Source organism: Haliaeetus leucocephalus, unplaced genomic scaffold (genome assembly GCF_000737465.1).
Source record: "Haliaeetus leucocephalus isolate CR32 unplaced genomic scaffold, Haliaeetus_leucocephalus-4.0 Scaffold840, whole genome shotgun sequence".
NCBI classification, from domain to species: domain Eukaryota; kingdom Metazoa; phylum Chordata; class Aves; order Accipitriformes; family Accipitridae; genus Haliaeetus; species Haliaeetus leucocephalus.
In genome coordinates this window covers 3,849,062-3,863,279 of record NW_010973276.1, presented here as the reverse complement: position 1 = coordinate 3,863,279, position 14,218 = coordinate 3,849,062, and the positions used below count along the sequence as shown (strand labels likewise).

The window sequence follows — 14,218 nt, the reverse complement described above, 5'->3', positions numbered from 1 at the left end:
TGTGGATGTGACCACAGGCTTTTCTTTGTGAGTGGTCTGAGCAAGGGAGGGTAGGGAAGCAAGCAGATATAACTGCAGGTTGCCTTTGATCGGATACATTCAGACAACCAGAAGTGTACTGACAAAGTTATGGGATCTGTTGTGACTATCAAGGAAATAGTGTTGCACAGGGAAAATCAGGCATCTTTTATCTGCTGCCAGGAAATTGTGAGAGTGCATTATAAAATGCTTTGGGATGTTGCCGCTGGGTACGTAGTCGATGGCTGTCTGAACAGTTGCTTTATATGATAGTTGAGGGTGTTTGGAGCAGGATTCGGTGGTGGGTTTTTTGATTTGTTTTGGGTTTTTGCACTGAGTTTTTGTCACATTTACTGTTTTTACTTCATATTGAAAAACAAACCCAGAAATATAGACAAAAGCTTTTTAAATTCAGCTAAAGAGTCCTCTCTGTCCTGGCTTGTCTCATGGTCATTTATACTTCCTTTTGTAAGATTAAGTTCAACACCACAATCTGCAGGCAAATCATTTACAACAGTCAGCACCTCATGGATTCAGTCTCTGAGTTGTTGAGGTGGTGAGTTGAAAGGCAAGAGATTTAAATGTTTGCACCCTGCTAGACACTTCACAGATGATCTTTCTGTACAACGCCGTGGGAAATGTTATAATTAAATCAACGCAACAATGACGGGTACTTCTGAACTCAATCTGCATGCATACATTTGTGCATGTGTGGTTTCCTTGGTTTTTTTGTTGTTTTGTGGTTGTTGTTTTTTTTTAAACCAAAGCATTGTGTGCTCTAGAGAAATAGTAGTCTTGTTAACTACTGATATTATTGAAATCAGCTGGTACCTGCATCCTTATAAAAAAAAAACTGTTCCCATTATTTCTGATTGACTTCAGTGTGTGATTTGCCTGCTGAGACTGTGGGGTAATCCTCTGGTTCTGGGAAAGAAGGCTCAGATGAACATGGTGCACGCTGGGTGGAGGGGGAAAGCCTACTCTAAAAATCCTCCCTGATTCTCCTGTGCCGCTCAGTTCTCTCTTCACACCAGAGACACCTCTTTGTGAGACCATCTCCTACTCTGCAGTTCTTCCATACTGCTGGGTTGGTTTGCTCTGTGGGTGGTGGCAGGGGGGATGGAGGAGCATTGCATTGCCCAAAGCCTCACCTCCACTGGTCTGTCTTGTTGCGTTCTGTCCGACCTGGAATAAGGTGACTGGGTGGGATGCTGTACCCAGCCTGTCCTGCCCGGCCAGCTCCTGCTACCTGGGGGCAGCATGCCACAGGCTTGCAAGACAAACTGCCAAATGGGCTGCAGCTGGCTGTGAGGCATGGCTTGAAAGCACAGTGTGTGGAGTTGAGTGCGGGACAGGGACTTCTCAGGCTGAGCAGGAGACTTTTGCACCTCCCCTCCTGACAGAGAGAAAAATGAAAGCGAGCTGGACCACAGATGCCTTCAGCACTGTCCTGATGGGCATCTCTGATGTGTTCAAAAGAGAATTTTTCCCAATTACACTGTGTTTCCTGGGTCTGATCTGTTCTCTCCTTTTCACTTTTCAAATAAAAAGCTTGTTTTTCTCTTAGCATTTTGATTTAAAAATGCTTTAAGTCTTGATTTTTTCCATTGCACAGGGAGGGAAGCAGTCTCTGGACAGGTAGTCAGTCATTTGTAGCTGGACCTTGAATCCATATACTTGCGTGGGGGCACTCAGTGTGTCTTCTGGGTCTCTGCTGCCTACTGGAAGACTTCAGCACTGTAGGTGGAAGATTAATTCAGTGATATACTTACTGCTGTGCGCTGAGGAACTGGTCAAGTTTTCCATCCCTAGCAGTGAACATTTTTTCTGCAAACCATGACTTCTGTTTTTCAACTTCTTTTGTACCTGGACAGCCTCATTCTCTTCCAGGTTTTTTCCTCTGTGTTTAAGAAGGAGAAATGTAGCATCACTGACACATCCCAGGTGAATGCCAGAGGCTAGGAAAATAATCTCAGTCTTTTTGACTTCATAACTAATCTGGAGCGATAGAGGCACAACAGTCATGAAGCCCTGTAATGCTATTCTGTTTTCAAAAGAACAAGGCTTTAAGGAAGGGTGATTTGGGATGTCTAATCAAAATGATGTGAGCAGTGCAGGTGGGGAGGTCTGTGGGTTGCGAGGAAGCAATACAGGCGATTTTTGTGGTCTAAGAGATGAAGTGAAAGAAGGCAGAGGGGAGCTTCAGGAGACTTTTTTTTTTACCCCCAAGTGGTTTTCATGTTCCCTATGATGTTAGCCTATTAAAACAAAGATACGTGATCAGTGGCATCTGTGCCTTTACAGAGAGAATTACCGAGGAGTTGGTGCATTGATACGTCAAGGCTTGGATCCAGGAGCGTGAGTGGAGGCTGCTGAGCCCTGGAACAGAGGAAGCCTTGGGATGAGAGCCAGGGGGCTGTTTGCTTCTGTGTCTGATCACAGTCTGTTTTCAAGGTGTTTCAAGCAAGGTAGAAGTGAACGTTGGAGATGTAGAAGTCCAAAGGATAGCTGTGGTGTTGGGGACTGAATTACAGCAAGGGAAACGTTTTCTTGGCTTTCAGTTGTGGATGTGATGGGAGTTTAATCTTTGTCTTCAAGCTCTGCTGATTGTCAATCATAACGGGAGGTGAAGAGGCTAAAACATTCTCCTGTAGTTCTGCAAAAAGTAATCTGGTGGGGGAAATAACTCTGAATCTTGACTAAGGCTGAACAGAATTAAGTTGCTGAGGCCCCTTGTTCTGCTCCCAGAAGGTCACAGTCTGCTGGCTCAAACTTGCCTCTCCTATGTGGAGCTCCCTTCTGAAAGTCAGGCAGAGAAATATATAAAATATTGGTAGATTTAATCTTACTGTGCAAGTGAAGTTCAGGTTGAGCTGGTCCATTGCATTAGCTGCCGATCTCAATGGCTATTTCCTCCTGATAGGTTGACTTGTGATGGCTGGTGACGTTAAGAACTAACTGAAGAGCAGAGCAAACAATGAAGTGCCCAGACCTGGAAGGAAATAAAACATATAAAAATAAGCTTTTTATATGTTTATAAAACAAAAAAAAGTGATTGCTAAAAACAAAAGGGCTGTTTAGGCTGAACATCACGGAAACTGTGACAGTAGTGAGATCTAAGATTTTCTGTACAACAGTGAAGCACATGTTGCTGGAAACACCTTAGAAACCCTGCGTGCAGTGGGGCCATCCAGCTTTGGCCATGCTCCTGGAAATGGAGGGTGGCTTACAAGGACCATCTTTCCTCTTGGTGGTGCTTAGAGAGCTTGATCTGCAGCTCCCAAAACCTAACTGATTTTCGTGTAGCCCATTGATTGCTTTCTATCTTGTAATAGCAGTGGTGGTGGTGTGGTCTATGGTCTTCAGCCAGGGTCTTCATTAGGGTGAGAGGGCAGTTACCCTGCCTGCCAGCTTTTTGGCACAGTATGTTTCTGCTCCAGGCTTAGCAACAGAGGGTTGTGGATCCATAATCCCACTGACTATAATTCCCACTGCTGCTTTTGGCATGTTTTCAACTCACCTCTGACTCAGTTTCCCAGTAATTAAAGGGGGGACAATATTAATTGATTATTTTTTTTCTTTTTTAATTTTTTTTTTTCAGAAGGGCTCCTGAGGATTAGTTTGTCAGTATTTATAGAAGCTTTTAAAAGCACCATTATTGCTGTGTGTTCCCATCAGTAATACATAGCAGTTTGGAGCTTTTGACTGGTTGTGAGCTTTTAAGCAATAATACTGGTTGAAAATCCTGAGTGACTATACAGTTTTAAAAGTCTTGGTGGCATGACGATGTTAGCCGACAAGTTAAAGTCTTGAGGAAAGTTTCTGTTGCCTGGTCAGGAGCATTGTGTGTTGATACTGAGGCAGTTCTTCCTTTCAGATATGTGATACATTGAAATATTTTCAATTGGCTTTACCCACTTCATTTTTCTCATGCAGCAGAAGACAGATGGTATCTGCAAAACGAAGCATCTTTATTCCCTCCCTTGCTTTCCTTCCCATCCCATTATCTCAGAAGCTCATATCTGTGATGCTGTTTCGCTGATATATAGAAACCAGGTACAAAAACCAGGTTTCCAAGGAAAGGAGAGGTTTTAGTCTTAGCAATGCTGATGTGGGATGTGCTTCCATCATGTAACAATTGCAGTGGGCTATGTAGTGTTCATCAAGGAACCACTTGAAACTCTCCTGGATAAAAAAAAAAATCAGTGATTTTTGTTGCTGATGTTGCCTTTTTTCTTTTTTTTCTCTTCTGGGAACATACTTCACTTTGAAGGCCGGATTCAAGTGTTACAACGTCCCAGAACTTCTTGGGAGTTGCAATTGTGGTCTGTGCATGGCTCCTCCTTGGTGGAGCAGGCAGTCACAGAGCAAAGTCCTCCATCCAGGATTAGGAAATCCCTTCCCAAGTTAAAAGCAGTCACAGAAGACTAGCTAATTTTTCAGTGCATGGTTGGTTAGCAGGAGTTGAAGAGTTAAAGTACATGAAGTGACCAATTTGCCATCCTGATGCTTGCCATATGAAGGTCCTTTACTGCAGCTTGTGGCGTTGTGGTTTTGATGCCACTGTAATATCCTTGCTACAGTGTCTTGAGGTTTTGGGGAAGGGGATGCATCGATTCCTGCAGTTTGTAGCACTGCTGACAGGGGCATTCTGGCTTTGCAGGCTTGCGGAAGGTCATGGTCCGTGCCCATCGGCAGGCTTGGTGCTGGCAGGACGAATGGTATGGGCTCACCATTGAGGATATCCGGCAGCTGGAGAAGGAGGCACAGCTGATGCTGGCTCAGAAGATGGCCCAGTTCTGTGGTGAAAATGATACTGAGCAGCATGGTGTCAAAGACACTCCTGGTGAGAAGGATATTGAAGCCAACACAGTTTCACCTGTTGACACAGAGGATGCCACTGGTAACAGCGAAACAGCCTCTGGGAGATCGCTCACCAAGCAGTGGTCCACCTCTTCCAAATCCTCACGATCTTCAAAGAGGGGAGGTAAGATGCTGCTGGTGACTTTCTCTTCTGAACTGCATGGAGGTTTGCCTTTAGGGAGGTAGGACCATGTCTCCTTGTGGCTGGCACCTTTGGGACTATACATATTTCTCCTGTGAGTGCTTTTAACTCGGAGACGTTCTCTCCTGGTGTTGCAGGCTCAGTCTTCTCAGGTGACCTGTTACAGGTTTGGGAATGTTTGTAGTCATCCCATAACTGACTCGGTGGCACATGGCAGAATTCTTGCCAGTCTCAAAAGCAGAGAAGCTATGGAAAAACAGTAGAAGAAGCAGGCAGCAACTGGCTAGCAGCATTGGGTCTCAGAAGAAGACAAACAGCAGTGCAGAGACAGTTAGTCCCTGTTACCCGAGAGCCATTGGTGGCTTTTGTAAGGCCTGGTCTTTCAGCTGTGTTCCCTTTCTGGATGTCGGCTTGTCTGCTGTGTCACAGAACTGGCCAGGCTGTGGGTCGCTGTTAACTGCCTCTCGTTTTGCAGGAGACAGCTACAGCAGGCACCCTGTGCTCCTTGGCTAGGCTTATACGCTGCTACACACCATTCATTTCAAAAGTGGGTGTTTGGCTCCCTGGGTACTGCAGTGTCGCTCACACAGCAAAGCACCCACGTTAGCTCCTGGGGATATTAAGGCAGGTACGCCCAAAAAAGTGGGTGAGGGCTGCTGCCTTCCACTGGTGATGATGTGCGGTAGCTGTTCAGAGACCAAATCTCACAGCCTGGGATTAGGTGGGACCATGGATCACGTTTATATTCCCTTTTGAATATGATTCAGGAAGCTTTCAGGATTTTGTTGTCAAAGCCCCCCTGTGGATACCCTGTAAGGACTCGGCATTGAGTCCTGAATTTTGTCACTCACCTCTCCCTAGGCAGTCGCAGTTTTTTTGCTGTGTTAAACTCTTCCCTTTCTTGGACCATTCTGTACAAAGGGGTGAATCCCCAGCGAGTTACAGACAGAAGGCTTGAGCCCTCAGCAATTCCCTCTCCTTTTAGCCAAGCGCAGCTGATAGCAGGGTAATAGCTCTCCAGCAAGAGGGCAAAAAAATCTTGATTTTTTTTTTTTTTTTGAAAACCCCAAGGGGCAGCATTTCTTCCACTGGCGGTAGAAGGGGACACCTAGGTGAGTGAAGCTTCTCCATCTCTCATATGCACTAAATATTGTGAGTTGAGTCTCCATTTTTATTTAGCACTCCATCACTGATTTCATCATGGGGTGAACGAGAGATGAGCAGTAGTTTTACCTTGCAATGACTCACTAGAGTGAGCCCCAGGGAAGAACCTACCAGATGCTTCATAAATCACTGTATAAAGCTAAAAATGCTGTCTACTTCGCTTGCACTAGGATTTTATACTGATGTGCCCATCTCTCATTATGCTCTTTGTTATGAACCCCCTCTTCCACTGCTGACATGTTCATTGGAAGCTGTAGTTTTCAGACCTCTTAGGATTTCACTTGAAGGTGTTCACTGGTAGCAAAGCATGAATTTCTTTTAAACTGCAGAATGTTTTAGCTTTTACAAGAAAAAGTAATGAAAGAAATGAATTGTGATGTGCTGGGAAGTACGTCATGCAGATATTTTAATCCTTCTTCATGCTGGCAGCATATTAACACATGGAAGCAAGGAGGGCTGTCTCCACTTACCACTACCTCCAGCTGAAAAAAGCAATGCCTTTTCTCCAAAAGATCTTGGTCCTTTCTATACCATCTGAGCGAGACCTCTGGTGATAGCGGGACCCTTGTCACCATCCCATATGTTATTATATGCTCTATTTTTAGCAACTATTATGCGAGTGCCTTGACGTCACTCCAGCGTGAATTAGCTCTGCTCTGCCAACCTCCTTGCTTGCGGCTCCCTAAGGGGTGGGCGGTGGGGTAGCTGGGGGTTGCTGAGCCAATGCTGAGCTGCAATTAGATGACTCTGCGAAGGGTCTCCATCCCCTTTCCATGTGACAACCGGGTAGCAAAATTAGAAGAATTTTACTTAAATATTTAACACTGTTAAAACAATAGCATGAAACAGCTTGTGCAGCTGTCACAGTAACCAGAGCCTTTCAGCGTCTTTGTATATGCTAAATGAGAATTTGTTAGTCTCCTCAGGTTCTTGCTGTGTTAGGTTAGGTGCCTGCTGCAAGTGCTTTGTGCGTGCTGTGTGACATGCAAGAGCCATCTGAAAGAGGGGAGAAACCCTCTCTCTCGTCATTCTCTGGACAGTGCTCCCTTCAGCAGACAGCTGTTCCGTAACAAGTTCAGCCAAGAAAAGTTCAGGCTGGATCATTGCTATATTATATCAAAAAAAAAAAAAAAAAAAAGAAAAGCACCATAACATGTTTATACTTAGCGCAGGGAACTCTGGAGGGGAAAACGAAAGGGAGCAGATAGGTGTGAGAACAGGAGGGCAAACAGGAACCAAAATGACTGTTGGGTTTTCTCCTCGCTCCATCAGGACAGCCGCTCTGACAGCTCCCTGTGAAGTAGTTGGATAGCATGTTGTTTAAATCATTCAAGTTTAAAGTTTAAATAGATCTCTAATCCAATTTGTGTGGAAGCAATTTCCTTCCAGAAAACAGATTATTTCTATCCAGGCTGCTCTGCTTAGCTACCCACCCAAAAGTTAGCGAAGCAGAGGCATGGTTTGTGTGCTGATTAGAGACATGAAGAAAGCTTCCAATCAGCCTGCTTCCTTCCTAATTGCAAACTTTAAAACGCAGCTGATTTTGCACGTCCTACTAACAATTATAAATAGCTGCCATTCAGAATAGCATAAGAGTGATACAAACAGCTTGCTTTAATGCAACATCTTGCTGGCAGGTTCTAAGAACAGTAAACAAACAGGATCTGTAAAGCGGTACACTGACATCACACCAGCATCATCGGGGTTTTGTGTTTTTTAATATTGCAGCAGTGAATTTTCATAGAGAACACACGACTCTTCCTCCAGCAAAGATCATGTTGGGAACTCTCCGTCTTGTCGATGTAGCGTATCGCATAAGGCTTTTTTGTTTTTTCCAGCAAGTCCCTCACGCCATAGTATCTCTGAGTGGAGGATGCAGAGCATTGCCAGAGATTCAGATGACAGCTCAGATGATGAATTCTTTGATGCACATGGTATGTGGAGCCTAAATCACCATTGTTTGTTTCCTGAAATGGTGGGGTAAGATAACGGAAGGCATGAGGGTGGGGGGTGAGTGGGGAAGGAAGCGAGACTTTTTTGCTTTGTTTGAAGTCTTTTCTTTTCTAACCAAGATACATGCAGCATCAGTGCAGCTTCTTCAAGCATCCCCAGCATCACCCAGCAGAGTCTTATATTTAACGCAGCAACATTTCAGATTCATTGTGATCTACTTGAAGGGATCTTGAAAAGTGTTAACCTTTGAAGCTGTATTTTATTTGGTGCAAATGAGTGTGGGTAAAATTCAGCAATACTAACTGGACTGTGGGTGTGTCCTAATGATTCTGATTCAGTATGACTGATTACTTTTCTAATTTATTTTTTAATCAGTAGGAGGTATAATTAATTGTCCTGTGTGGGCCTGAAGAGACCCAAGTTTGCCTTTATTAACTCCTTATTCTCCCATCCCAAGAAATAGTGAATGCAACAAGGTACTTCAGGTGCCAAAATTAATCAGTGTTGATTCCAGAATTCTCAAAGTAATTTTGACTATCCGTATTAGGAGAAAGCTGTGTGATTTTTATATTATTTTTTTTTGTCTGTGCATGTGTGTGTGAAGAAGCTTTGTTCCACTGTACTCATTTTATATATTGTACTTAATGCCTATTTAAGCCTGAAGGGCTCCGTCTCTACTGACAACAGATGGACTCTTCTTTCAGCTTATAATGCTAAATGTGTGCTGATGAAGTTGGTGACCCTTCTGTGACATGCAGTTGTTAGAAGATGACGCCCCAGTTTTGTAAAGCAGAATTTCACTGATGGGTCAGCTAGATTTCACTGACGTTCAGCTAAAATTCAGTCTCAAGAAATTGATAGTATCGTGTTCCAGAAGAGTTCTCGCATCAAGTATTTAGGCATGCATCTCAAATTCTGGGGTAGAAAGTGGCATGCTATTGTGGAGTAGTGACTTGCACAATAGGAGTTTAAATGGCCAGGATGCCTGCAAGACAGGGGATGAATGCGTCTCTTGCCTGGAAGGAGAAGGGCCAGCTTAGTTTTAAGTGTCTCTATTTATTAACTTACGTAGCATCTACAAAAACTATGTAAGGGATTTATTGTAGCAATATGCATACGAGAAAAGAGGAGTGACTCATCGAAACCTTACCACTGCTATCCACCGTCTTTTTTGCCTTTTTAATTACTCAGTAATAAAACTGAGATAGAGATGGCTCTGCCTGGGATCCAGGCCCCCAGGGAATCCCTGTCGTGCTCCTAACAGACTTGGGAAGGAGAATTAACAAAAACGAGCCTTGTGCCACGGTTGGTATCAGCACCTCTGTTGCAATACTTCTAGGAGCTCGCTAACAGAAAAAGCAGCTCCTCCTCTGCTAGCACACCGCGTGTCTCCATTTACGTACAGACTGTCCTCTGCAATCCGCACAGTTGGGTTTGAAAAGTCTGCCTAGTCAGATGGGATTTTGGCTTACAGGTTGAAGCCTTGATGTGTGTGCTGTTCAGCACAGCCCTCTCTTTGGGAGGGACCTCTTGTTGCCCCTTGGCCCACAGATGACATGTCCCAGCTCCGGGTCTGCGAGCAGGGATGAAGCACCGCTTGCAGCTCGTCCTGTTGGGGAGGCTTGCTGGGTCGGTACCATGGGAACTGGCACAGATCAGGATGTGAGTCAACAACCAAGCAGAGTTCCTCAGAAGTGCTTCCCATATATACACACACATTTCCTCACAGTGCAGTGGGCGTAACCTGAGCCCAAGAAGATTTCTTGTCGCCGGCTTCCCACTCATCCTCATTCACTGGCACGCTCTGGTAAAGATAGTGACAAATACAGTAATATCTAATATCTATCCTGTAATAAATGCTAATAACGGGAGTAATATCCCATTCAGTGATCATTTGAGCAGCAATAAGGGCTGTAATTAAACCTCTCAAGGAAATAAGTTTAATATTTAGATTAAGTTGCTGGAGGAGCTTTGAGTGCAATCTTCCTCTTAATTCTCTGCCAGCATGTGTGTTGTGTGCTTGTGCTTTCCACTTGCTCTGAACAGGTAGCTCCGCACTCTCTTGTGCAGGGAAATGGGGATTTACTCACATTTTTTCCATAGCTGAAAAAGGAAATGGCGTGCTGATGCAGAGTTTCCAGGTTGCTCTCTTTTTATGGTCAAAGTGTAAATAGAAACTCCTAAAAATAATTGGTATTTGCTTGGCTCTGCACTTAGTCCCCTTCATATTTTTTTTTTAAGCTGTTGCTCAGATTTGCTGGAAGGATGAATACATTTCATATCTTTTTGTTCCCCATCGTAGGATTCTTCCAACTAATTATTTTCTTAGTAACTGTACAGCAACAAGAAAGGGGGAATCCTAGTCTTGGACTCTGAAGATTACAGCCTTTAGATCCTCAAGACATCTGTAATTACTGCTGTTATTATTATGTTTATAACTCTTTATTAAATTTACAAGCCCAAAATTTTCAGGAAAGAAAGACTAAGCGCAGAACAATAAATAAATTAGAAAGCACTTAACCTCTGTAACAGTAAAAGATACATCCTCAATATAAAAAAAAAAAAAAGAAAAGAGAAAGGAGGAGGAAAAAAAAGGGCCAGCAACCCATACCAAAAGCATCTTTGTAAGACTTGCTTTGCCATTGTTTGGTTTTCCATGGGTTCAAGCTGGAGCTTCGGGGCTCTGTTTCCTTCCCAAGAACCTGCCAGGATTAAGCACGAAGCGTGGAGGAGGCTGCATGGTGCCCTGCCCAGCTCATGCTGGGTCCATGCTCTCACCCATAAAGGAGCCATCAGGCTGCTGCCGTCTCAGAGGACCTCTGGTTTGACAGAAACGTTTTTGTGAGCCCTTTCTCAGCTCCAGACCGGCTACCCTGTGTTGAGGCTTGGGCTGAGAGCGAGCTCAGCCTCTCGTGGGGGAAGTCCACACATGTTGGATAACCTAGCCCAGGCCAGCAGGCATGGGGTTGGGTTGTAGGGTGTCTGGTGGGGGCACTGGGACGAACTCTTCCAGTGCTACGGCTGCTAATGGCTTGTTTAGTGAAGCCTCTGCAGGGCTCAGCTGCTTGTTTCCATGTGTATGTACCAGCAGAGACCTGTGGACAGGCAAGGCTGGACTCCTGCCTGTGTCAGGCTTTCACTGCGGTGAATTAGGGCTCTGCAGCTCAGCGCCATGTGGTGTGGGCACAAAGCACAAGCCTGCCTTCCAGGGTCCCCTACCTCACAGCCCTCTTCTCCCCTAACCTGGCATAACTCCTCTGATGTCTGCTGTACCGCAAGGCTATTAATCTTTATTACGTTTGGATACTACTGTGGGGTGTTTTACAGGGTCTGTCCTTTATATGTCTCTTCCTTTTAGTTACACTTCTACAAACACAATATTTTGGGGACCCTTATTCTTAATCAACTGTAGTTGAACTGAGCCAGGGGATTCAGAAGGTCCTGAGGCAGGAGGGAAATGGCAGACACATGCAATCAGTGTGATCAAACAAGTCTCATCTCCTAAGGAAATCGGGCTAAAGATAGCCTAGCAAGTTCATGTTTCCTTTATTACTCATGCCTTTTTAGGTAGTTGGTCGTATTAACAATAGTGATCCTTGTCATTGCTTCCCCCAAAGATATCCTGCAGCTTTCAGACAGGTCCCAGCAGCAGACGTTGCTTTGTCCTCTCCTGTACTGGAGCATTCTGGCTGCTTTAGCATCATCAGAAAGTATGGCAAGAAAAACATCAAACTTGGTACCTGAAATGGTAACGTTAAAAATCCATGTTATTTTTCCACGCTTTAGGAATTTTGTTTGTTAAAAACATGGAACTAAAACATTTTGTCTACTTTTCAAAAGGTGCTTTGGTTTCTATATAACAAAAGCTGGTAAAGTATCATGTTTTATTATGACTTAAGCCATCCAAATGTTTATAAGATTATGTAGTTACGGAGCCTGACTTTTATTTAAAATTCTGTTCTGTGCTCTTGCCTGTATACATATTTGTGTGTGCGTGACTCTCAAAAAAATCTGTTCTTTTTAAAGAGGACTTGTCTGACAATGAGGAAATGTTCCCGAAAGAAATAACCAAATGGAGTTCCAATGATCTGATGGATAAAATTGAAACCCCCGAATGCGATGATGTCCAGGGTAATTTTTTTTTTAAGTAAAACCTGCATGTGATATTTTACAGTATTTCCAGGCAATTGTTACAGCCACATTCTGAAAAAGGTAAAACTTGTTATCCTCATCTCACAAAAGGAGAAGCTGAGACAGAGCATAAAAATTACTGCCCAGAGCTGCTGAAAAAGAATTGCCCAGTGGGAGTTGGGATAGCTCTTGATTCTCTTTTATTTTCCATGTTGGTTAGGCTTCTTTGTGCGACAGCCAGGATTCTGTCATATAATGATTAAATATTCCAGCTCTGTATTGAATGACTTGAATTTCTCCTGACTCTTCTTTCCTCTTGCTCCATGCTTTGTTCTTGTCTGTACCTGCCTTGGTTTTATTTTCTGCTCTTCGTTATGAAATTCTGAAAGGAAGCTAGCTCCTCAGCCAGATCGATTCAAGTAGCAGCACAGTGGAAGATGACACTTAGGCTTTCTGGTATAAAGTCAGTCAGTGTAGGCACAGACATATGAACACATCAGATATCTGCTCTCCCAGCATAGTTCAAGCAATTCCTTTTATTTTCCCACAAACCAATCATTTCTGACAATTGTGCAGGGACTTCCCATTGTTGCCATCCTTAATAAAGCAATGATACTGGATCGCTGTAATGAGAAAAGAGCTCACTAATGTCCTCAGCGCTTACCGAGGTTATGAGAAATTGCTGGAAAGTAAGTGACCCAGCGTTGCCCAGGCTTCTCAGGTGGAAGGAGGCGGGAGGGAAGGAGAAGGCGATTTGATGAAATAATTAAGGAGATGTGAGGCAGAAGAGGCTGAGAGGCATTGGCACAAACAGTGTCTTTATGGAAGAGCGTCTTTGCCAAATAACATCTTGCAGCACTGATGTTTTAAATCTCTGTGCTTCCAGGTGACTTGTATCACGAGACATCAGCAGAGTACCATGTTGGCTCCAGCGTGGAGAGGCTCAGCATCATTGAAGTAAGTGATTCGGTTTCTTGTAATGAGAGCCTTTGTTGCTGGAATATGTCTGTGTGGGGTAAATGGGGTAAACGGCTCCCTTTGCTGTGAGCGATGTCTTGTCTTTGTGTGTCGTTCTGAGGCACACCAGCATGCTGTGTACTTCATGGCTAGGTTTAAGGGTTTATTTCACCCGTCTTTTGAACACCATATAGAAAACGCTCTGTAGTTTGCAGGCAGCGTCAGGTATCCAGCTGGGAAAAAAAAATTACTAATCCTATGGGAATAACTGCAGCCTGAGGCACTGCTGGGTAGAACTGTCCTAATGCTGAGTGAGCTAGTGTGGACATGGGAGCGGAGAGCCGCGTTACTGCAGCACTAAGGTGCAGGCTGCCGTGGTCCAAGTGACATAGCTCAGCTGTAGCCCACTCTTTGGAGCTGCTCCAGGTCTTGTTTGGAAACTAGTTACAGCGTAGCCTGTATCAGCGCGCTGGGTAAAATAATAAGTAAATAGTAACACACACACACCCCCCCCAGCTTTCTAGACTTGCATGTATAGGCTTTTGCAATTCAGTGTCCTAGCGAGACAGTGCATCTTGGAGTGGCTGTGCTCATGCTACCCTTAAAGCATCTGCCTGTCTGTGCTGCAGAGATGGTGTACCTGCTTGCAGAGTGCATAAGTTATGTCATGGTCTGTGAAAGACCATGAGCATGGTTTTGGTATTACTCTGTGTGCCAGGCTGTAACTTCATGGTGGTTTGGTTTTTTCATAATAGACTGAGAGCTCAGGGGCCATGGGGAGAGTGGGTGGCTGGGGGCGGGAACGGCTCTAGTCACCTCAAGACAACCACGTCACAGCCCTAAGATTTCTTTTAGAGCTCAGGATGGTGTGGAGAACTTGTCTTTTCCAGAGGGCTGTACAAACTCAACCCCCTCCTGTTTCTGCCTTCATTTTAGAAAAAGAACAGACTTCAAAGTGAGGTGAAAAAGACAGTTATTTGTAGTTGTTCA

General features: G+C 44.3%; 1 protein-coding gene across 2 annotated transcripts in view; it reads left to right on the top strand.

The window, feature by feature from the left end:
• The window catches only part of PITPNM2 (phosphatidylinositol transfer protein, membrane-associated 2), a 70,013-nt gene that overhangs the window by 23,234 nt on the left and 32,561 nt on the right, over positions 1-14,218 (top strand). For both annotated transcript variants that reach the window (XM_010582218.1, XM_010582219.1), the window contains exons 5-8: positions 4,682-5,005; positions 8,026-8,121; positions 12,167-12,271; positions 13,158-13,228. In XM_010582218.1, the coding sequence (XP_010580520.1) occupies positions 4,682-5,005; positions 8,026-8,121; positions 12,167-12,271; positions 13,158-13,228 (596 nt within the window). The remainder of the gene's footprint in view (positions 1-4,681; positions 5,006-8,025; positions 8,122-12,166; positions 12,272-13,157; positions 13,229-14,218) is intronic.